This window comes from Ictalurus furcatus, chromosome 17, assembly GCF_023375685.1.
Source record: "Ictalurus furcatus strain D&B chromosome 17, Billie_1.0, whole genome shotgun sequence".
NCBI classification, from domain to species: Eukaryota; Metazoa; Chordata; class Actinopteri; order Siluriformes; family Ictaluridae; genus Ictalurus; species Ictalurus furcatus.
Window position 1 is genome coordinate 24,407,575 of NC_071271.1, and position 22,500 is coordinate 24,430,074.

Here is a 22,500-nt window from a genome sequence, read left to right on the forward strand (position 1 = left end):
AAGCAGAAGACGCACCAGAGCTCCATGGCTTAATGGCGTGAAAAAATAATCACACATTCCTCAGTTTTTGCACTTATATTTATTTGCTGTTTGATCTCCTAGGTAATGATAGTGATACTAGAAAAAGCAAACTAAACCTTTTTGGAAAAAAAAAAATCCTGTGTTTTGTTAAACAGTCTCGACACCAGTCATAGGTCTGGCCGTTTAGCAACAGGGCTTCTGTACCTCATCAAAATTTGCCCAAACTACTCATGAAACCCTTTCCGAAGATGTATTTCATGTAGCCACCTGAAACCCAGAATCATTTTTAATCCATATTCAGTCATGAAGTCATTTAGTCTGTTTAGATCCAAGTAGAGTCTGGATGTGTTGCTTTCACATGCTCTATTGCTTTTATGATCGATTGACAACTTTACTGTCCGTTTCCGGATAAATAACTACACCGAAAACACAGACCACGTACATACAATCGCGCACATGGAGACATAATTCAGTCCTCTGAACGTATAACAAGAGACGTAGAACATGGACGAAGAAAATAAACCCATAAAGGAGCTCTCTCTTTATATCTCGCGCTATAAAGTGCAGTAAGGAAGCATTACGCATTTGTTAAAGGGGACGTCACGAAATGCTTTTAAAGGGATGAGTTGCTAAACGTTAGATGAGAGAGGATAGTTTCCTGCATCAGGTTGGGCGGCTGTGGCTAGATGGTAGGCTAGGCTGGCTAGGCTCAGGTGGTAGAGCGGGTTGTCCACTAATCGTAGGGTCGGAGGTTCGATTCCCGGCCCACGTGACTCCACATACCGAAGTGTCCTTGGGTAAGACACTGAACCCCAAGTTGCTCCCGATGGCAAGTTAGCGCCTTGCGTGGCAGCTCTGCTACCATTGGTGTGTGAGTGTGTGTGTGTGAATGGGTGAATGAGAACCAGTGTAAAGCGCTTTGGAACTGCTAAGGTTAAAAAAGCGCTATATAAGTGCAGACCATAATATATAATACATATATTCCATGGTTGAAATCTGGGGTCATTTTGTCCCAAATAGAACCTTAATTTTAAACTATAGGACGATTAGGTATTTATAAATATAAACACACATTTATCGGTTTCCCCCATACATGTCACTTTCCGATCGGTTCCAACATTGCGTGTATTCTGGACAGGACAGTAATAAACGCTGATGTTGCGTTATGCAAATACTTGCCATGGGAATGCTAACTCATCCAAAAACTCCATGCCAAGCGGCTCGGCGTGAACCACTGTAACTCGCCCAGCAGGAAACAGCTGCCAGTCACGGAGCTGAGAACGTCCCCGAGGGCCTGCGTGACGAGCAGCTTCGTGCCACTGAAACATCCTGCCACTGAAGCGTACCTTAATTCAACCTCCTACCACACCCACAACACATACCTGCAACCATCCTGTTTAGGAGAGTGACTCAGAACCCAGGTCCGGTCGTTTCTGGGCTCCAGGCGAAGGCTTGCTCATTTCTGCATGACAGCGGCGTTCAGGTGCTAGATGGATTTATTGGAATCTAATGATTATTTCCTTTTTTGACAGACGGGCAACTGATGGAAAAGAGAAAACGCTCGGCTCGCAGCTGTTAATTAGCGCAAGCTAATGCTCGCCAATCAGACGATCGGGTTTCGGCGCCGCCTTTTCAGCCCGTGTTATTCGACTTCCTTTGTGCGGTTTTGACAGGAAATTAGATGGCTTGTCTGCGTTTGAACTTTTCACGAAGGCGTGAATAGGAAAGTGGAGGAGAGACAGCAGACATAATTATCTCAGTTGTACAAGTCTGCTAGCGGGGAAATTTCATTATTACAGGCTTATTTGCTGCCAGAACTATTACAACAAAATTCAGACTTTCTTAAATAGCGCTGCATTTAATATAGTTTATTAAAGTTAAAGTTTCCTCAAGCCTTCCCATTTGCTTTATTTATTTATTTATTTTTTCTAAGAAATCACCCCAAAGTGGAGTATATATTTTCGGGGGTTTCCTCCGGGTGCTCCGGTTTCCTCCCCCAGTCCAACGACATGCATTGTAGGCTGATTGCCATTTCCAGATTGTCTGTAGTGTGTGAATGAGTGTGTGCTTGTGCCCTGCGATGGGTTGGCACCCTGTCCATGGTGTGCATAGAGTTTCCATGTCCCCCCCCCCACCCCCCCGCCCCCCGTGCTCCGGAGGTTTCCTTCTGGTACTCGGATTTCCTCCCCCAGTCCATACACATACGTTGGCACCCCATCCAGGGTGTCCCCCACCTTGTGCTCCGAGTCCCCTGGGATCGGCTCCAGGCTCCCAACAACCCTGTGTAGGATAAGCGGTACAGAAAATGGATGGATTTGTGGCTGCACTACTGTCAGAGCTGCGGTTGCCGAAAATGAATCAACATCTTCTAACCAATTGGAATGAAGAATTTACCAGTGCTGTGGTAGAATTCTCTTTCATGACCACCTCCATGCTTGTTCCCATCTAGATTAGTAATAACCCAACATACACACAGACACAAATGCATACCATTCTTTCCTCATGTCCGATGTCTGAGAGAAGCGTTTGCTTTGTTTTGACTTGCAGGATCTTGATTAGATCAGACCGAAGCTGTACGTTGCTCTCGCTGGCTGACGAGGCCAGAGAAAACAAGTGCTGCTTTCCCTGACAGACGCTGCCATCGTGCTGAGCCCTAATGTAATTTCCTCTGAAATATGAAATGCTGGATGCTTGTCTCCAGGGAAAAGCAGAGCAGATATTACAGACTAAATGCACTATCCTGTGCTCTAATCTCCAAACCGCTCTGCTTAAATCTGGAGGCTCAGCAACAGACGCTGATTGGGTTTGAAGATAGCAGTCCATTTTTACAGTAATGAGGTACACGAGGTACACGATTAGTCACAAAGTAAGAGAGTTTGGCTTGATTTTTGCTGAGTGGTGTCTCAGTACATTTCAGTAGCTGCCTGTTTCAAAAACTACTCGAGGTAGCATGAGTCTGTGAGGGATAGATTTGACAAAATAGGAACCTAGCTAATAAGTTTCGGGTTAGCACGGTGGTTTTTCCAGAGAATTTGGGAACATTTCCAGGCTTTCTGCTTGTTCTGTGAGCTTTTTTATGTAATAACTGCTGCAAAAACATTGGGTCTTATTCATTAATCTTTGAATAAAGTTGTTTGTCAGTGTTTATGTAAGGCAAACCAAACGAAAAACGTTTGCCGGATTTACAAAAGGTTCGTAGATGCTGATTTTTTTTTTTCCCCGTATTCGTGTGTGTAAGTTGATCATCGTCCGTACATTCCTGGCCATGTGCATGCTACAGCTGATTTGCTTTTGCTGACGCACACAAGCCTCCATAAAAAGGCCATGTTTACAGAGCGGAAAGCGCACAATGGCTACTGAACAGCCGCAGGAAGAAGGATTTCTCTGAGGCGGAAGCTGAAGTACTTTTAACTCGTGGACACGAGAATAAAAAATATTCTTTTGCAGCGTATACAGCGAAAATCACAGCACCTGAAAAGACCAAAATATGGCGAGAAATAATGAAGGTGAATTCTGTGTTGTCCATCCAGCACAGTATAAGTGAGCTCAAAAAACTATTACTGCTAATCAACAGAGGTTCTCAGAGGCTAAACCATCATAAACCTTTTTTTTATTTTTTATTTTTTCATTTTTATTTTTAATTGACCACATGCTATGACAATCAGAGCCAATTTTATAAGCCAGCATTCATCCTCCCCAATTTTTATTTTTTTTTTAAATAATAATAAATAAATAAATAATCATACAGGTCTCTAAATATCTGTTGCCTCCTAAGGGCATCATATGATAACTCTTCCAGTAATATCAATTGTCCTGTTTGCACCGCCTCGGCTCACGGCTACCGTCTGCACGGAATAGCACGTCCTCCTTTATACTGTAAATACCTACTGTATGTGACTCATGAGCAGATAACATCAAACGAGACAAAATTTAGTATACTTGCTCATCTATTTATTAAGGAAAACGATCCAATGTTACACATCGGTGAGTGGCAAAAGTATGTGAACCCTCTAGGATTAGCAGTTAATCTGAAGGTGAAATTATGTCTGAAATAAGATCAATTTTATTTATGTGTTTATTCTCGTCTCTCCCTCTCTAGCTAGGTTTTTCTTTTCTGAAACGAACAGACTGAAAGAAAATGAATTCATGGATCAGTGTATTTAAATTAAATGCAGAATTTTCACTTAAAATATGTGATATATATATATAATGTCCATGTTACTACAATATATTAAGTGCGTATTTGTACATATTTCGAACAGTATAAAATGTACTTAAAACACTAGATTGGTTTTAATGACGCAATAGAATAATTATCTTAAATTGGCTAGTATGTTAATGAGCTAGTGGCTAGCTAGTACCTTGTTCGGGTCGCTGGCTTTCTCAGTTTGTTTCATTCTTTTTACTCATTTTTGGTGTGTAAGCGTTGTGTGGCAAATAGACACTCTGCTCCTAAGTCATACAACGATTGAAAAAATATTTCAGTAAAAACTGTTTGACTCATGCTTTGCTTTTTCAAGCTGGTTTGCATCCCACCAGACAAAAAAAAAATAAAAAATCCTTATGTATCGTTAACATCTCAATAAAATTTGCGAGCTGGGATTTTTATTTATGTAATGGTTTTATGAGACATCAGGTCAAGCACTTTTCCCCGAGATGGAGAATTTGAGGGATTAAGAAATACTCAGACATTCTTTACAAGCCTTTAAATCTCAAAGCCGCTGCACTGCAAATGGATTTTTAATTGTCTGATAATGAGGTTACTGAGATTGTATTATCACGCTATGGCTAATGTATCGTTAGCATTCGAATAGGTCTGGCCTAATGAGGTCAGCGGGGATGAGAGATAAATGATAATAGGTTTGTTGTCAAACAGCCTGTTTTGGATATTAAGGTAGGAAGTACAGCTCAGTTTGTTACTGATTTTCAATAAAGAACGTCTTTTAGTGTTCCCAAGCTGTTTATGGTCAAGTGTAGCTCATATAAAGAGGAGCTACAGGGCAGGAATGAAAATAATAAAGGATGCAGTTAGTATGCAAATTAGGCCAAATTAACTTTAGCTCTGAATAAGCAATGTAATTTATTCAGCCTCTCCTAAATTCAATACTTTACTATAATTTCAATCAAAATGGTTAGCTTTTTAGCTGTCAGAATACTGTAAAAATAATAATTAATTAATTAATTAATTAATTAATTAACACAGCTCCCTTTATTTCATCATCATTGTCTCCATAATTTTCAATAGCACTTTATATTGCAATACAGTAACTACCTATTATACCACAGCACTGTTGAATTCTTAAATATGATTGGTCAGAAGACGCTGACTTTTCTAGAACAGCAGCTCCGAGAGTAGTTCTGACTAGAGACAAAAACAAAGGCATCAGGTGTTACTTGTAAAGATGCAAATATCCGTCACGTTCACCATGCGTACGTGCGGGCACACACCTTGCTATGAGAGCATGATTTTTCACGTATCTTATGAATATATGGAGGATTAAACGCAACCTCTGCTAGCTGGCAAATCAGAGGCAAAACATCTGTGTCCATTTAGTTTCCAAGTTGAACTGTAACGTTTAGCAATTTCATGCGCGGTGATGCTAAACAGACCGATGAAACGCTGTTTCTTTTTAAATCGTTCTGCTGTCGTCGTGATCGTCGCCGTGATCTGCGTCTCAAATCAAAAAGCCATCACCGTGCGTTCAAAAGCATTTAGTAATCTAGAAAATCCTGAAGACTGGTCCTTAAAACAGTTAAAAATTCAAACGCTAACTCTAAGAGGAAAACCATTAGAAATAGTATAGAATAGTACCGTGTTTGTGTTGGTATTGAACCACATGGACGCGCCAAACGACTGCAGGTTACACCGCAGGATATACTGCAGGACGGACGCGGCAGCCATCTTGTATACGCGCACACGTAGTTAACAGCAAGTTCGCTAATAATTCTTCCTTTAGTACTGCATTATTAGCGGCTCAATTCTGAATTAATTATTGCATTGAAGTTCAAACCTGCTTCCACGAATATTTCTCTACAATCCAATATGCAAATGATGAACCCGAAATGACCACGTACTTCCCTGAGAAATACTATGTATGTACCGTGCTGTAAAATAAAGCGCTCGCTAATTTTCTCTCTTTCTCTTTCATCTGGGCAAAGTTGTGTTTTTTCATGAAGCAGCTGGTACAGTGCGTTTCCTCTTGATAGCTGAGCGACCAGGCTTCTGGAAAATTCCGCTTTCTTCTTCCAGGTGCATTCCCCGGAGGATCTAGATCCAAACGCTTACACGCACCGAGTCCCTCTGCTGTCTCTGATAAGTGCACTGAGCACGTCATTGTACATTGAAAGGAAAGTGATAAAATGTGTTTCTCTAAGAGTCCTCCATACTTTTGGTTGCTGGTTGAATCCCCCATACTTTTGGTTGGTTGGAGGCATGTTCTCTGATCTTCCGATGAAACGCTAAAGTATACTGTTATAGATTCAAAATGTGACTTTTCTGTCTTTACTAGCAAAGTAGCGCCAAGATCAGCCAAGATATGCATGCTCTTTGAAGTCTGATTCTTTAGTTTTATGCTGAAGGAAGCTGCAACGCTATTTTTGCTGACAAGTAAAGAAAGCTTATCTCAGTATAAACAGTATAGCAGCCATTTTAAAGCGGAATATCTTTCTTCTTGAGTGTACAGTTTGGTATCAAAGCAAGTATAAGGCCCGGGTAGGAGGTGTGGTGCAAAGTTAGATGCTGTTTGGATCAACTCCCATTTCATTTGCAAGTAAATGATGTTACTGAGCCAAACAAAGTCATTTCAGAGCGTATTATGTTTCAGATATGTAGTTCCCATGATGCCAAACTAATAACTAGGACTATTTATTTTAATAGGAGGGGTTACATAGACTAGTCCGATTACATATTCAGTAGTCACTGCTGTGCCGAGCTGTGGACTAGTCAGGAAAGTAGGAAAAACGGCAAGGCAGTGATATGATAATAGCAGATGGCAGCTGAATGTATTTTGATAGTCCGAAAGTGTTTCAGACGGTATGAAGCCAGTTCTATAGTCAACTGTATAAGACTATGCTGGGAAAAGTCTTTTTTTTTCTTTTCTTTTTTCTTCTTCCCATTTTACTCTCGTGGAAGGTCTATCACTTTGATATCACTTTGTATAAAGTGCATAGGGGACTGTCTTCCTGCTCCCGAAGACTTCCGACTAATCCCGCCTACTCCCACGGGTCATTTTGCTGTTCTTTAAAGCATGAAATTCTTGCACTGTGGCACAGTAAATTCCCGCATAAGCAACACTATCAACATCAGGTAGTTTACAGATAGAGGACCGGAAAATAGAATAGAACATAGAATCCTCCGTCCAAGGAAGGCCGGGCATTTAGCTGTAACGAGAGCTCGGCTGATGGACATGAGCTTCCATGCTGCGTGCTCTCCGTTTCAGAATCAACGATTTCAGCTCTGCTACAGCTCGGGTAAGGAAGTTAAGGAACTTGTTATTTATCAGGATTAGCCACGTTAATAAAATAATAACAATTAAAAAAAAAAAAAAAAAACAGTGATTAGTGATTTAATCAGTTTTTGCTTGGGAAAATGACCAGTGTACTATTTCGTTGAACTACTTACTGGTTAACTAGTAGAACGTTATAGTGGTTCATCCCGTATGATGTATAGCAACTTTTCCCTCACAGCTCAGTACAAATCTAAAGAGTTCAGTCACCAAACATATCTTGGCCGACCTGATGTTTTCCGGATAAGTGGAAAATTGTGCAAATGACATTTTTTGGCCGAACTATTCCTTTAAAGAGATCGCTCCAATGTACCCTCGCTTCACTTCCACTGGAAAACATGTTTAACCTCTTTGCTCCACATGGTCTTAACTTCTCCAACAGCTTAGCTGAACTTGGCATGCACTCTCTTTCATGCCAAACAATATTTTCTCAGTTAAGTGGATCTTACATTTCCAATGATCTGGACTCATCTTGCGCTTTTGACTGGTTCCACCATGCAACTTTTTACAGAGTGCGAGACTTCCTGTGGCTGCCTGCCCTATCAGGCTTGGTTCTGGCCATCACATGGCAGCTCATTATCAGCCCATTAATCTGAGCAGATCTCCATAAACTCCTCTATCGTCCAGGCCAGTTGTGCGAACTCTAGTGAGGATGATCATTAAAAAGGGAGGAAAAGAGTGGGAGAGAGGACAGAAAGGGGAGGATGTGAAGGTGGGAGTCACAGAAACATGTGGAAACTTGTTCCATATTAAAGCGTGTTTCTTTTCTCCATCGTGTTACCATTTGGTGTCTCCGAATTTCTTCCCTCTGGCATTCACGTCCTTTTTTTAATCATTCCACTGGTGATGTCACTCGCTCCGAGAGTTTTCTTACAGCTTCCATTAGGTTTCTGGCCACTTATTGTCTCGCAGTGGCTTATCCTCCATGCTAATTCATGAACATAGCAGCTACACGCCGCTACTTCGCAGAGCCGGAGGAACTATCGATCGTCCCTCAGGACTTGCTTCCTCACGCTCCCTGACATTGAGTATATTAATATTGACTGCCCACGTTCCAGCTGTAGCTAGCGTAGGTGACTGAAAAGCCTTGGGAACCAATTTGTCCTGCTCTAAAGGATTTTTTAATGGAGTATTCACAAGGGCTATACTGTATAACTCTGGAGGAAGTAAATTGAATAGCTGCATTGTGGCAGCTCCTGGTTAAGCATGGTTTCTAAACGATGCCTTACTTTACTTTTGCAGTAAAGGAAAAAGTCAACTCCAAAACTTCCGTGTAAAACCCTTAACAGAGGATTTCCTTATCAGAGAATGTTCCTAAAAGAACTCCTTTAAGAATTCTTAATTATATTCACCTGTATTAGAGAATGTTCCTAGAGGAACTCCTTTAGGAACTCTTAATTATCCAACAAGCCCTTGAGGAACATTTCTTTCCTAATGATGTACAATATAAACAGAGCTTTACTTCTCGGCACATATCACACCATATTAAAAATGCCAAGATCCTGCCTGCCAAAATGAGCTCGACTATGAACGGACGTCGGTGTTTAAAGGAAGGTTATAGGCGTGCATTCATTCGAAAGTAATTTTTTTGTCAGCTTCGATCATCCTGTCACCCACGATGTGGTCTTAAGGTCGGCGTCCGGCCCGTGAGTTGATTTTATCGACCTCAAATATTTTAAATGAACCATGATTTCATTTATTATACTCGGTTATCCAAAGTGATGCAAAGCTCAGCATTTGAATATTAAGCAACTCGCTCATGGGTTCAGTAGCAGCTTTTTGGAGGTGCTTGGGGTTTTTTTTTTTTCTTCCTGGAACGAACACAGAACCATTAAGCTCTTTGGATTCTTTGGCTAGTTCAAGGTTTTTTCCCCTACTAAAGCAGATGAACTGGTAACCCACCCTCCATTTTAAAGTTCCACATACCGTAGAACCTTCCGACAGAGAAGGGAAAACCGGAGAACCCTTAAGGGTTGTAGATTTCGATTTTTATGGGAAAATATTTAACTTTAAAATCCTAGTTTTTCAAGTTCTTCAGGTGTGTCATTATTAAAGCTTCTACAGTATATAAAACCCTTAACAGAGTATTTCCCTATCAGAAGATGTTCCTAGAGGATCTCCTTTAGGAGCTCGTAATTATCCAACAAATCCTTACGAACCATTTGTTTTCTAATTGTGTACAGTATTCCCAATACTCTTTTTTTTTTTTCTTCTTCCAATTTTTTTCTCCCTATAGTCTTCTACTGCCATGTTGAAAACTGCAACGTCAATTTTGGAAAATAATCTAGTTGATATTTTATACAATAAAGCAGCTCTTTTATCTGATATTGCTTTTCTCATATAAACCTGCAGCTTATATAATTAAAAAAAAATGTATAAAAACGGACAAATATCATTAATGCAATATACAAGTTTTTGACAAAAAAACAAACAAACAAACAAACAAAAAAACACAAACCCAAACAGTTCATTGAGGGGTTTCTGGGAACCTTTAGTGGTTCCAGTTTCTAAACAGGTCTGAAAGTAAAACTGTCTGTTGAAGCACTCTGCATAGGTTGCACCAGAGGGATAAATCTATGAATTAATCTATATTTGATTTAACCATAATTAAATGGGGTTGAAAAAATTGCTTTTTTCTATATAAATAAAGAGTGAGAGCGAGAGAAGAAGAAGAAGAAGAAGAAGGTGATGCTATTATAAGTTCTTGAAAAACAATAACAACATCAGTAGGTTTTTGCTGCTAAGCTGCAATTTCTACTGGTCGAAAAAAAAAAAAAAGTTAACTAACTAATACCCAGGGATCTATAAACAGGAGGGAGGGAAAAAAAGCAAACAACTAACATCCAACTCTCTTCTGGAGGGAGATGGGGATGTGTTTCTTTAAATGTTGAGCTTGAAAATAGCTATCGTCGGCTAACGTCCACCAAAATCACGAGTAAACATTAAATACCAAGTCGGATGTTTGTTCTGTTGTCTGTGCAGTCTAACGCTGGTCATGTCCTACTTGTAAACGTCTTAATTGGCTCAGTTGGTTTAATATACGAGTGTTTTACAGCAACTTTTCCGAATCCCAGCAATGAGCCAAACGCAGTGAATAAACCTGGCTGTTATCATGATCAATTTTGGACGACTGTTTAATTAGGCTTGTCTGTAGAGCCAAAATCAGGTCAAATTAAGCAAACTGATATATGAGCCTGGACTGTAGAAGCTAGGCGAAGGAGAAACCTCATGACATTTAAAGCTATTGGCTTTCATATCAGGCTGAAGGTTAAGAGACCGCGGGTCATTACGTTGATAATAAAAACCATTTCACGTCCAAGAAATACACATCACTGTGCGTTTTTATGCTAAAATACAGAGCTGGATTCTATTCGGTGGTTGCGTTTCTCACCGCTTGTGTCCGCTGCAAACTGTTTACGTTGTGTGCAGACAGGTTTATCACCATCTGTGTCCTTACCCAGCTCAGCTGAATACATGCCAGTGTGGATGTTTACTCTGGACATTGTGCAGGAGTATGTGAAGGGGCTTAACTGCAGAGGAAGACCAGCGCCGGTGTACGTGGCGTAAATCGGGTCAGACGAGGTTAAGACAGGCCAGATTACCTGCAACCTTCAACAGGAGCCTCTTAGATTGCTACAAACACACTCGGATGTATGTGTGTGTGTGTACGAGTGCATATTGTTTCTGGCACGGACCATGTTTAAAGCGTACGTCCAAATCTTAGGTTTGTGTGGCGTACACAAACCATATCCGCAGATAATATTTGAGGGTTGAGGACGGAGAGTGTAATAGGGTGTGACAGACAGAGCACAGCGCTGAATCCAGAACAGCAGCTAATGGAGCTCTGCAAAGTCTCGCCCATCAAACATTCAGGACTATACTGCTCGTACACACACACACACACACACACACGCGCACACACACATTTCTCATGCACTGTATCCACCCTCGGCACAGCATTATAGAGGATGAAGCGTTCGCATCAGATGTTTTTATGAGATGGTTTGCAGTCTGTTCTATGAACAGAGAGTGTGCACGCTAAACAAATACATGCTTTTATCAGTGTAAGAGCTCAGATATAACATTTTGTTTGGGTTAAATGTCAAAACTGAGGTTTTAAAGGTCAAACCTGGAGCAGGAGGGATGTTTGCTCCCAGTGCACTTCTCTGGAGAATATTTTATCCAGAAAACAAACAAACAAACAAATACATAAATAGACCCTATTATTATTATTATTATTATTATTATTATTATTAGTAGTAGTAGTAGTAGAAAAGGAGAATGTGATGTGATGTCATCTTATAACATGTTCATAAACCATTAATAGATGATGTTCACATGTTTTTATTATTAATAATATTAATAATTACGTGAAGTATTAAATAAATCATTCATGATTAATTCATTGAATATTAAAACCTTTTTGGGTAAGAGAGTTATGCATCTGAAGTGCTTTAAACAAGGCTGCGTGGTCCATTATATCATGAACAATGCTCAAAAGTATTGTTTTGAAAATACCTTCACATTGCAAATGGTTAGTCCATGGCATCTAAGGATGCTTATTCATTCTAATAAAGGTTTTATGGGTAGTGATGTAAACCAATCAAGCTATACACATGGTTATGAATCTGAAGGAACGGTAATAAAGGTGTTTCTGTATGGGTTACTGACTACTAATATAATCTATAATACATGATTTTTTTTTCCCAATAGTGTGTAAATGAGCAGTAGTCAGGTTTAAAGCATGAATAGATCTAGTTCACATTGTGTAACAATGTGGTTTTTATCAAATGTTACTATTGATAAATATAATGATAAGCAGTTTATATCCTGCGACTGTGCAACCAGCCCGGATATATCATTCTTATAAGTACGTTAATAAAAGTACGTGGCATTGTGATGTAAGTAATATTATGACTTTTTTTTTTTCAGCCAATAGGAGCACTGAACCCAAAGCGTGCCGTGTTTTATGCCGAGCGCTATGAAGTGTGGGATGACGAGGCTCCATCCTGCCACTACTCCACCCACTACTCATCGGCAGCCGCCACCCTTCACTGGCTCATCCGAATAGTAAGCCCTGCTTCATCTACCCCTCCTACTACTACTACTACACTATATATCCAGAAATATGTGGACACCTGACCATCACACCTATATGAGCTTGTTGGGCATCCCATTCCACTCCAAGATTTGTGAGAATTTGTGTCCATTCATTCAAAAGAGCATTTGTGAGGTCAGGCTCTGATGTTGGATGAGAAGGCCTGGCATCCGATGACAGTGCCATGCTTAAATTCGCTGAGTGCTTCAGTAGGACCCATTACAGCCTATGGAGGTTGCATGGCTCGTTGCTTGATTTTATGCACCCGGATGTGGCCGAAACACCTGAATCCCATCATAAGGAGGGTCGTCCACGTACTTTTGGCAAATAGTGTACTATTACTACTACAACTAATAATAATAATGATAATCTTCTCTTTATGCTAGAATTAATGGAGATTCTTCTGGGCATTAAAAAGCACAACATGGTGTCCTACAAAGGGCCTACTTTTGTTCTCCTCTTGGACATAATTCCCAAATATAATATTGTTGGGTTTTTTTTTGCATCTAAACAAATGTATATCATTTACGTATATTGGTGTCAGTTGTAGGGATTAGCATAATTTTGTTTAAACCCAGGAAACACATGCTGGAGTGTATAATCTGTTCAGTCCCATAACTGGAGTTCATTTTCACCCGTTTGATCTTGCCAGTGTATGTGATCTCATAGAAGACAACTTTGCTTTGGAACTTTGATCATGGAAAGCCACCAATCACGAACGTTCGGCGAAGAATTCCAGCATCGTTGCGTTTGTAAAACGATCACAATATGCCGTTTGTTTAAGCATCATCTGTTTCGCCTGCAACATTTTTAATACGCCAGGCCAAACCCGAGACTTTTGAACGAGAATGGCTTTGATAGTCGATCGCACCGCATGTCAGCCGCCTCACACACAACAGAGCGTAAGTCAAACTCAACATCTCAGTCGGGCCAGTTTTGGGTTCTGCTCGAGAAGGCCGGGCTTTCACAGCCCACTAAACTAGCATATGTGTGAGCGCTAATGATTTACAGGCTGCTGCGTGTTAGCTTCATGGCTATCAGACAGTGCGGAAAGTCCTGAGAAACACATGCCAATCACGGCTTCTCTCTCTTGTCCTCATTTGACCTGGAAGAGGGGGATGTGTATAACAAGAATGCTTGCTGTTTTCGTTCAATTGTCTTGGTACTTGGTACTATTAGAGTGATTCTACAACTGCACTGCCTTTAAATATTTTTTTTTTAAAAAGTGTTAACCCCCCCCTCAGGAAACAATTTAAATTTTTGCAAGGTTGCTTTGCTGATACTGTCTGCATTTTGCTCTTGAAGTGGGTAACAGTGCTGAAAGTAACAGGGTTGCATAGAATTAGCATTGCTAGCGTAGACACAACATGCTGTTAACTCGCAGCCATGCTAACGGTATGAGAACATTAAGGACATTTGAATGATTTCTAATGATTTAGCCATTTTTTCCTGCCAATTCCTAGCTCCCAGCTAACTCTCCACTATCACACAACAGCTACTGACCTGGGCTAGCGAAGCCGGCAAAACACTTCTTCTCGAATCGCTGCTCGCGCTACATTACAAGGCAGCGCAATACCGTCGGAAAGAAGGTCAAAGTCCGCTTTATTGTCGTTTTTAGCACGTCGCATGGAAACGGGTAAAAATGAACGACAGTTCCTTCAGGAAACTAGCATGTAGCAGAGATTGAGAAGGACTAAATGACAACAGCAAATACGGACAATAAATACAGACATCAATACCACAAGGTAGGCCTACACAGAATCACAAGTCAGTTAAATTAAACAAGTCAGATAAAAAGGGAATATTTCTTATTTATTTAGTTCCTGCACATAGTGATGTAATAATAATAATACAGGTAGAGGGATACTACTGGTTAGACTTAGATTGGTAGGTCAGTCCCAGGCCATGATCGTGTTAAAGTGACCATAGTGCAGTTGGGGTTATGATCACAGTGCTTGGGTGGTGGGTGGGGGATGTGGAGGGGCGTGTCTGCCCTCACATACATGAGCTCACAGACAGCCATGATTGGCTAGTGTCACTGTGGTTGATAACATCCCTCCCACCCAGAGAGCACGGCCAGGTCTGCTTCCTAGATTTCAACTCACGATCTACTGACGTCAGGGTGGACACTTTTCTCCAGTCATTTGCTCAGTGATTTACTTTTAGACTACAATTTTAGTTTCATGATCCTCAGGAAATTTGGATGTGTTGAACTGATGTTCCAGATATTTCATATGGGAGGGCTTGTTCACGTTGACAGAACTGAGTGAACTAAAATGTATTCATCATAACTGATAATTGATGACTCATGGAAAAGGATGCTTCATTGCTCTCTCTCTCTCTCTCCCTCTCTCCACACATATATATATATATATATATATATATATATATATATATATATATATATATGGAGATGTGAAGAACATTTACCTGTGTTTAAAATGTCTTAACATGTTTTAAATGTTTAAATTGATCTTTATTTTACCTACAGATTTGTAAATGTAACATTAGTGGGACAAAATGGCACCCCAATCATGGAATGACTCTCTCTCTCTCTCTCTCTCTCTCTCTCTCTCTCTCTCTATATATATATATAGAGAGAGAGAGAGAGAGAGAGAGAGAGAGAGAGAGATACATATAATTTTATCATGTTCAATATGTTAATTTAATTTGTATTTTGTACCTGTTAAAATAAAAACACTTCCTGGTTGTTACATCAGATTTGTTTTTATTATTGTACTATAGGACAGACACTTGCGGTCGACATTAAACTATCAATACAAAGCCAACCAAATAAGCTTACAATTCCTCGCTGAAATATGTTCGCAATTAAAAAAGCTGCGCACGCTTAATTTCATAGATATTACGAATGAAATGGCTGTAATTGGCTGTGCCAGTAGAATGTATAGAGTTGATGATGATGATTTGGAGAAAGTGTACTGTGACAGCTGTTAAGCTCGGCTTGAATGAAAATGCAGACGCCATCATCTCTCCCCCGGCTGCCTCCTCCTCCCTCGCCGTGTCACTCCAGCTCCGGCTGATGATGGCGAATATGAGCCAATTAGAGGCAGAGCTCTGCTCCTCAACAGGCCACATTCAGTAATTAATTCTGCCTCAGGCACCGTGGGTATAAATGAGAGGAGAAAGGGAGAAGAAGAAAAAACCCTCCACTAACTCTCCATAATCTGACAGATATGTCCTCCACATTGAGATGTTTATGCAAACGGAACATTTCCTCGAGCTTCCTGGAGCGCTCAATCATGCGATTGCGTCAAATTACCATAGAAATGAATTTGGATTTCACTTTGCCAGTGTTTATGTAGCGGAATGATATTAGTTCCTTTGAAAAATGCAGATTTGTCGAAGCAAGTGCTTAATTATCAGCCAAGCTCGGCAGGAGACGGATCACGTGGCGATCCCGTGTAATGCGATGCGGCCGTTACTCCACAGCCTGGCTCCTGCTGCAGAACGTTGTGGTTTTCGCGTCGGGAATAAACATTTCTTGCTAATGAAAGGTGTTAACAGAAATGTGTGACAAGTTCTTTGTGTTGTATTTTTAAATCCAGGAACCCTTTACGACCTTCTTTCTCAGCACCAATGGCAACAAGTTCCATCACCCTAACCGTACTTTCTCTGGGATCACGCGGTCGTGGAGGCACTGCCAGCGTGACACCTCAGATGTGAAGGTGAGACAGAGCACTCGAGCATAACGCACTGATCATACAAACCAGTTGGAAGACTATAACCTCTAAGAATTGCTGGTAGATCCAGACTCCAGTATGTACCTTTTAGTATTTCAGTATGTCGAGAAACTTACCAGCATCAGACACCGCATCGTGGCGCCCAACATGCGGAACACCACAGTGAGCACTGCATGTGCATGTGTTCTTTTTTTTTTTTTTTTTTTTTTAAACATGCTTTAATTCGATCCCTTGTCCTGTCTCCACCCCTTTTCTGTCATTGGTTTGTTATCTGATTCTCTTCATCTGTTTTGCGTTTAGATCTCGATGAATCTGTCTATTTATACTCGTTTCAGCTTTTTTTTTTTTTTTTTTTTTTTTTTTTTTTTAGTGTTACGTTTACAGATTAAGCTTGTTTGCTTGTTCCTTCCTGTTCTCTGACCTCTACAACTATAACACATCAGCGGCAGCTGAAATACAAACGAGATGGATTACGACCGCGATCGCTGATTTCGCAAAATGCTTTCGGAGAAACGAGAAGTAAATAAACCGAGCGAACGTCGTCCAATCAAAGCACAAATTACATGAAGGCACAAATGACCGAACCATACGTTTTGTGTGGTTTGAATTAAAGCGCTGGCTAACAGTACGTGCAGCTTTTCTCTTTAAAATGCTAATCAGAAGAGAAAGTGCATGATTTTGGACCAAAAAAAAAAAAAAAAAGCAACCTCCGAGTGTGTTCCTTCTTGTGCATGTAATAGTTGTATGCCTGTCATGAGACCTAATGCTGAAAGGCTCAATAAGGTAATATTATTTATTTACTTACTTATGCATTTATTTAATGACCTGTTTATTTACTAATTTGTGTATATTTTTTTGCTCTCCCTTTTAATATTGTGACACGAAACATGTCTTGGCTGATCGACTCTATTCATCGTGAGTGTGAACATTGCGTAAATTCCTTTCCCAATGAACTATGAGCTAAAAGTTCTCCTTTTGTATTTAAATATCTCCTAAACGCACCTCATAATCTGCAGTGACATGCCTTCCGCCTCTTACTCACTGTCTAAATTATTAACGCTCTCAGCAGCACTCGCTCCTAAACATGTCCCAATATGTAATTCACACTGTTTAATAACATGAGCCTCATTTCACTCCATGCCCAAGGCCTGTTAAAAGAAAGCATTCTGCAAAACTCGTTGAGCTGAACCAATCTTTTAACAGCAGGGAGAGCCTGGCCCTGTTCCTCCTCCTCCGATTCTTCGCTCCACAGCATACAGAGGAACACACCACGCTCGTGCTGACCTAAAAGTGTCAGACTTTTCCAGCACACCCCGCGTCACGTTAGCTTCACCCCGGGCAATTACTAAAGCATTAATGACAAAAGCTATTTCAAATGTAGTCTTTTTATGTAAAGCCATGGTTTATGGGCCCATGAGACAGAGGAACAACAAGCTACGATGCAGAGTACAGGCGAAACACACACTCAGGCAGGATGCTGGTGGAACATCAGCCCTGTTAACAAATACGGGCACCATTTGGGTGTCTGAACAGATAGCATTTTACACAGCGGAGCTGGCTACAAATAGAGATCGCCCCATACAGTATGTGCTCTTGTTAGAGCAAGAAAACGAAGAGAAACGTGTTTTCCGTAGTTTTCTGCATGGTTAGTTAACGCTTCTCAAAAAGCTTTTCAAATTGGAATGGGGGTAGAAAAGGAAAAGCACCGGGCGTAGGATACTACATAGATATTTCCTCCTCTTTAGTTTCCTGGGGTTCCTCCAAAGGGACAAAGCAAAGAACTCTTTCAAGATGCCACAATCTTCAAGGGTTTTCCAAAGGGTATTTGGGTAAGGTTTTAGCATCCTACATGTGTTCACTGTTGTTCTACCTGGATCCCTTTCTGTATATACTCTATATAGGTATCGGATGTAAAATGGTTAATTGTTAATAATGATAGGGATGGAATGAGGGTAAATGGGATCTTTATTATTTATTTATTTATTTATTTTGCCAATGGATATTGTGCTGCTTTATCTTCTGGAGAATTATGGCAAACTGCACATCACCTAATATATTATACAGTCCTCAAGGATCCCTAATGGTTCGACATTTTCAAATGGATTTTACTTTTCTGGAAAGGAAACCCACTATTGTGGGATATTACATAGAACTTTTGAGTGTTCCTCCAAGATATATAAGAACCCCTTCAAAGGTTTTTCCACAGGTTCTTTGCATAAGATATTACCTTCCTAAAAGGGTTCATCTTGGATATATACTAAAATGTTTCTACTTAGCTCCATTTCTCATAAGGAAACACCTCAGCTGTTAAGGGACAAACCAAATAACTCTTTTAAGCTCTTCAAACGTTTCTGGCTTTCCAAATGGTTCTAACTTGGTTGCTTTCTAAATCAGTTTTCACTTCGACCCCTTTCTAATACGTGTCAAATATAACGGACCCAAAATGCTCTCACGCTTGCAAATTCATCACAATTTCGTTCTATTTCCTTCAATTTATCATCGGGTCCGACTCACACATACTGTGCTTATCAGAGGCGTTTTAAAAATAAATCCCTTTTGGGGAATCTCTTCGCAGTTCTGTGTAGAACTTTCCAACAAATTAGGGTTCCCAATCAGAGAGGGCCTGAACTATTGAGAACTATTTAGACTCATTTAGAAAAGTTGAACTATCAGTGTGCCAGAGAACCCTCGAAGAACAAGCATGTGGAAATACCCATTGTCCTCTGGAAGATTACTGCTAAGGGCACTCTTATAAAAGGAAGCCAAATGTTGAACCCTTAAGGATACTTTGGTTGTCACTCTGGGAACTCCTTTAACGTAAGATGGGAACTCCTCTGGGAACTCCTTTAACGTAAGATGAAAAACCAGACAACCGAGGAACTTCTCAATCAGAAATGGTTCCAATTAGAACCGTTTTTGAAAACGAAGGACCCACACAACAATCCGAAGAACCCTTGACAAGCTCTTTTTTTTTTCTTCTAACAATGTAGTCATCCAGCCTGATTAAAGGGAAGCGTGTTTCTGAGTCTCTTGTCCTCTGTGTCTGTCCCCGACCCCCTCCATTACCCCGTTCTTCCAGTAATGAGTACAAGCTGTCAGAGAAAGCTGGCTTAACAGGGGCGACCTCCCTAAAAGAGCAAATGACCCAGTACACATACATGCTCAGCCTGTCTTTAAACCCTGCACACTCTTTTCACCAAAGAGTGAGCAGCTAATGTTAGAGCACCCTTTCTATCTGCCATTAAACAAAGAGAGAGAAAAGAACAGATAGAGATATAGAAGGAGGAAACGAGAGAGCTAGAAAGCGCTTCCTCTTCAAACCTAACACTGTATTCCCAATAGTATGATCCAAAAAATGACCTCATCTAAAGAAAAAAAAAGGAAAGAAAAAAAAAAATCCAAAATTGCATCCATCTGCCATTAACTTGGCTAGCAGATGAGACCAGGAGAGAAACAAGAGAATGGGAAAGCATTTTCTTGAATAGAAAAAAAAAAAAATGCAGGAATTTCTCAATATTCTCTTAAAAAACAGGTCTGCCTGAAGGTGTGGAGTGTGTGACAGTTGCAGATGTGGGCGGCATTTGGACGTTAGCACCGTGGAGAGGTAGCGGCGGAGTGTGATTGACTCGTCAGCCCATTACGAGGCTGTAGCGGGTTTAATGGCCGCCTGGTGGAGCAGGCCAGAGAACTCGGAACAGCTCAGAGCTCAGCTCCGATCAACCAGCTCTCACCGCAGAATGTCCAGCAGGGTGACAGATTGACTTCTCCATCCAACTTTGTCTGGGGTCCTTTGGGTGACGTTTAAGACTCTGAAACTGCCACAGCATTGCCTTTCTAAATCCGTGATTTGTGTCACTGTGAATGCACTGGGCTTTCAGACCATATGGTGACCATTAGCATTCAGTGGAGGAAAATATTTAGGTAGTTAGGTTGTAGTTATTTTTGTGAATTTTGTCAATAAAGCTACATCTATATGTACACACACACACACACACACACACACACACGTTCAAACGTTTTTTGACAGATTCGCTTGTTTGGAGAAGATCTTAAATGCTCTTCAAAAGCAAGTGCTTCAGAATGACATTAAAAGGGAAGAGGCCAAATTCCTCGTGTGCACATGCTCCACATGCGCTCACAGGGGTTTCTGGGTAATTTGTGGAGGGATATGACCGAGGGTTGGAATGTGGCAGTTTCTGTGGACCCTTGTGGGTTAAATGAAGTTGAAGTTTTATTGACTGAAGGTGTGTAGTGTGCTGAAAGTGTGCTGAGATTCAGAATTCTGCTGTGGCTTTATAATAGCATCCTCTTATTCAAAAGCCAAAACAAAACAAATATTTTAATGCTTATTAATGATTACCCGGGTGAAACACTGGGTGAAATCCATGTGTACACCACTGATGAAGAAGTAACAAGCAAAATTATAAGTGATCTTATTAGAGGATTTTTAGATGATATTTATTCGGGCTTAAAATCTGGTTAAAAACACTTGTGTACTGTTGGTAAATATTTTTTAAAAAACCCTTTTATACAAATTTATACAAACTAGCGTGTAAACTTCGTTCTATTGTATTTATTTATTTATTTATTTATTTATTTTAAGAACATTTTCATGCTGTTTCAAATATTGATAAGCCGGGAAGTTTTTGTTTTTGTTTTTTTTGTTTGTTTATTTGTAAAAAAAAAAAAAATAATAAAAAAAATAATAAAAAAAAAATCGAATTGATTAATCCGAATGAACAACTGTCTGGCCCGCAATAAAATGCATGGATCTTGAAAATTGAATTAAAAGCGTGCGAAAAATACTCACTTAACCCCATGGAATAATATTTAAAATGATTTCAAGTGTTCTTATTATTCACACACACACAATTATTCCTATTATTATTCTTATTATTGAAAGTGTGCGCGCCATTTAAAAATATAAATAAAGCCTCAGTACATGCATTGCTTAATACATGGCCTATGAGGAATGTTATTAATTGTGTAATAGATCTCTTATGAACATGTTATAAGCTGAGGTCATTATAAAGACACCGCAGTGACAGTCAGACTGCTTTAACCCCTCATCTCTGCTTCATCATCAATGTATCGCTTTTGCATTTAATGCATTTATGAACTTCTGTTATAAATCGAAAGATGTTTCACATCTGAGGAACCTCATCAGTTCTACCGAGTCATGTGGAATGACCCAGGTGAAGTCGCTACGCCTTTATTTTCTAACATTCAGTGCGACCCATGAAGCAACAGGCAAACGGTTTATACCAGACATTTACAGGAATCCATCAGCCAAGACGTGCTTCTTTTATTTCGCACTGGAGCTATGGTGCTAATGTAGCTAACGTGTATCGGAAACATCTCACCTATATTGTTTAATTAAAATAAATGAAGTAAAATAAACATCTCAGTGTGTGTAGTTTAACTAAAAAAAAAAAAAAATGTTATGTAGTTATTATATTTTGAGTTTATTCCATGTGCGTTTGTTTTAGTTTAAGTCTATGTCTCGCTCCCTGTCAGGACGCTGGTTAACTATCCTAATGTGTTCACCTGTTCCATGTCTCACCTTGCTTAGTTTCTGCTCTGTTGAACCTTGCTACACACTTTGTCGCTGATTCTTAGATTACTCTTAATAAAATACAAGATGCCTCCAAACACATCCAGTTCTTCACTTACGTGCGGACTTTTTTTAAATTTATTTTAGGGACACTGTCCGATCTCAGTATGGCGTTACCTTAACGCTGAGTGTAACGTTACTCAGAGAATCAGCAGAAGGTCTGAGCACAGATTTCACAGACGTTTATCACATATGCTCACACAATGGCTACTTTTATAATACGTTTTACCAGGCCGCTAAAGTTCGAAAACGGAATTGTTCCTGAATGCTATAAGCTACGCTAATGATAAAAATAATTCCTTTTTGAAATGAAATTAGTAAGTAATGGGCTATTGTTTCTCTTTAAAAATATTGTGTTGAGTTAAAAAAATAAATAAAAATAGGTGCAACACTCTTCACAGCTTTACCAGTTAATATGATCATAACTTTACAGTCATTTTAGATAACCTGGGCCTGTTTATTAAAATAAAAAATAAGAGACTTCAAGTATATGAGGATTTAGAATATAGCATTTACGGTGAAGATAAAGCTTTGTAGCTTCAGGACAAATTTAAAGAAACG

General features: G+C 39.9%; 1 protein-coding gene across 1 annotated transcript in view; it reads left to right on the top strand.

Moving 5' to 3' along the window:
* The window catches only part of LOC128621104 (neurobeachin-like), a 129,433-nt gene that overhangs the window by 54,870 nt on the left and 52,063 nt on the right, over positions 1 to 22,500 (top strand). The window contains exons 7-8 of the mRNA XM_053646593.1: positions 12,459 to 12,596; positions 16,191 to 16,310. Coding sequence (XP_053502568.1) covers positions 12,459 to 12,596; positions 16,191 to 16,310 — 258 coding nt within the window. The remainder of the gene's footprint in view (positions 1 to 12,458; positions 12,597 to 16,190; positions 16,311 to 22,500) is intronic.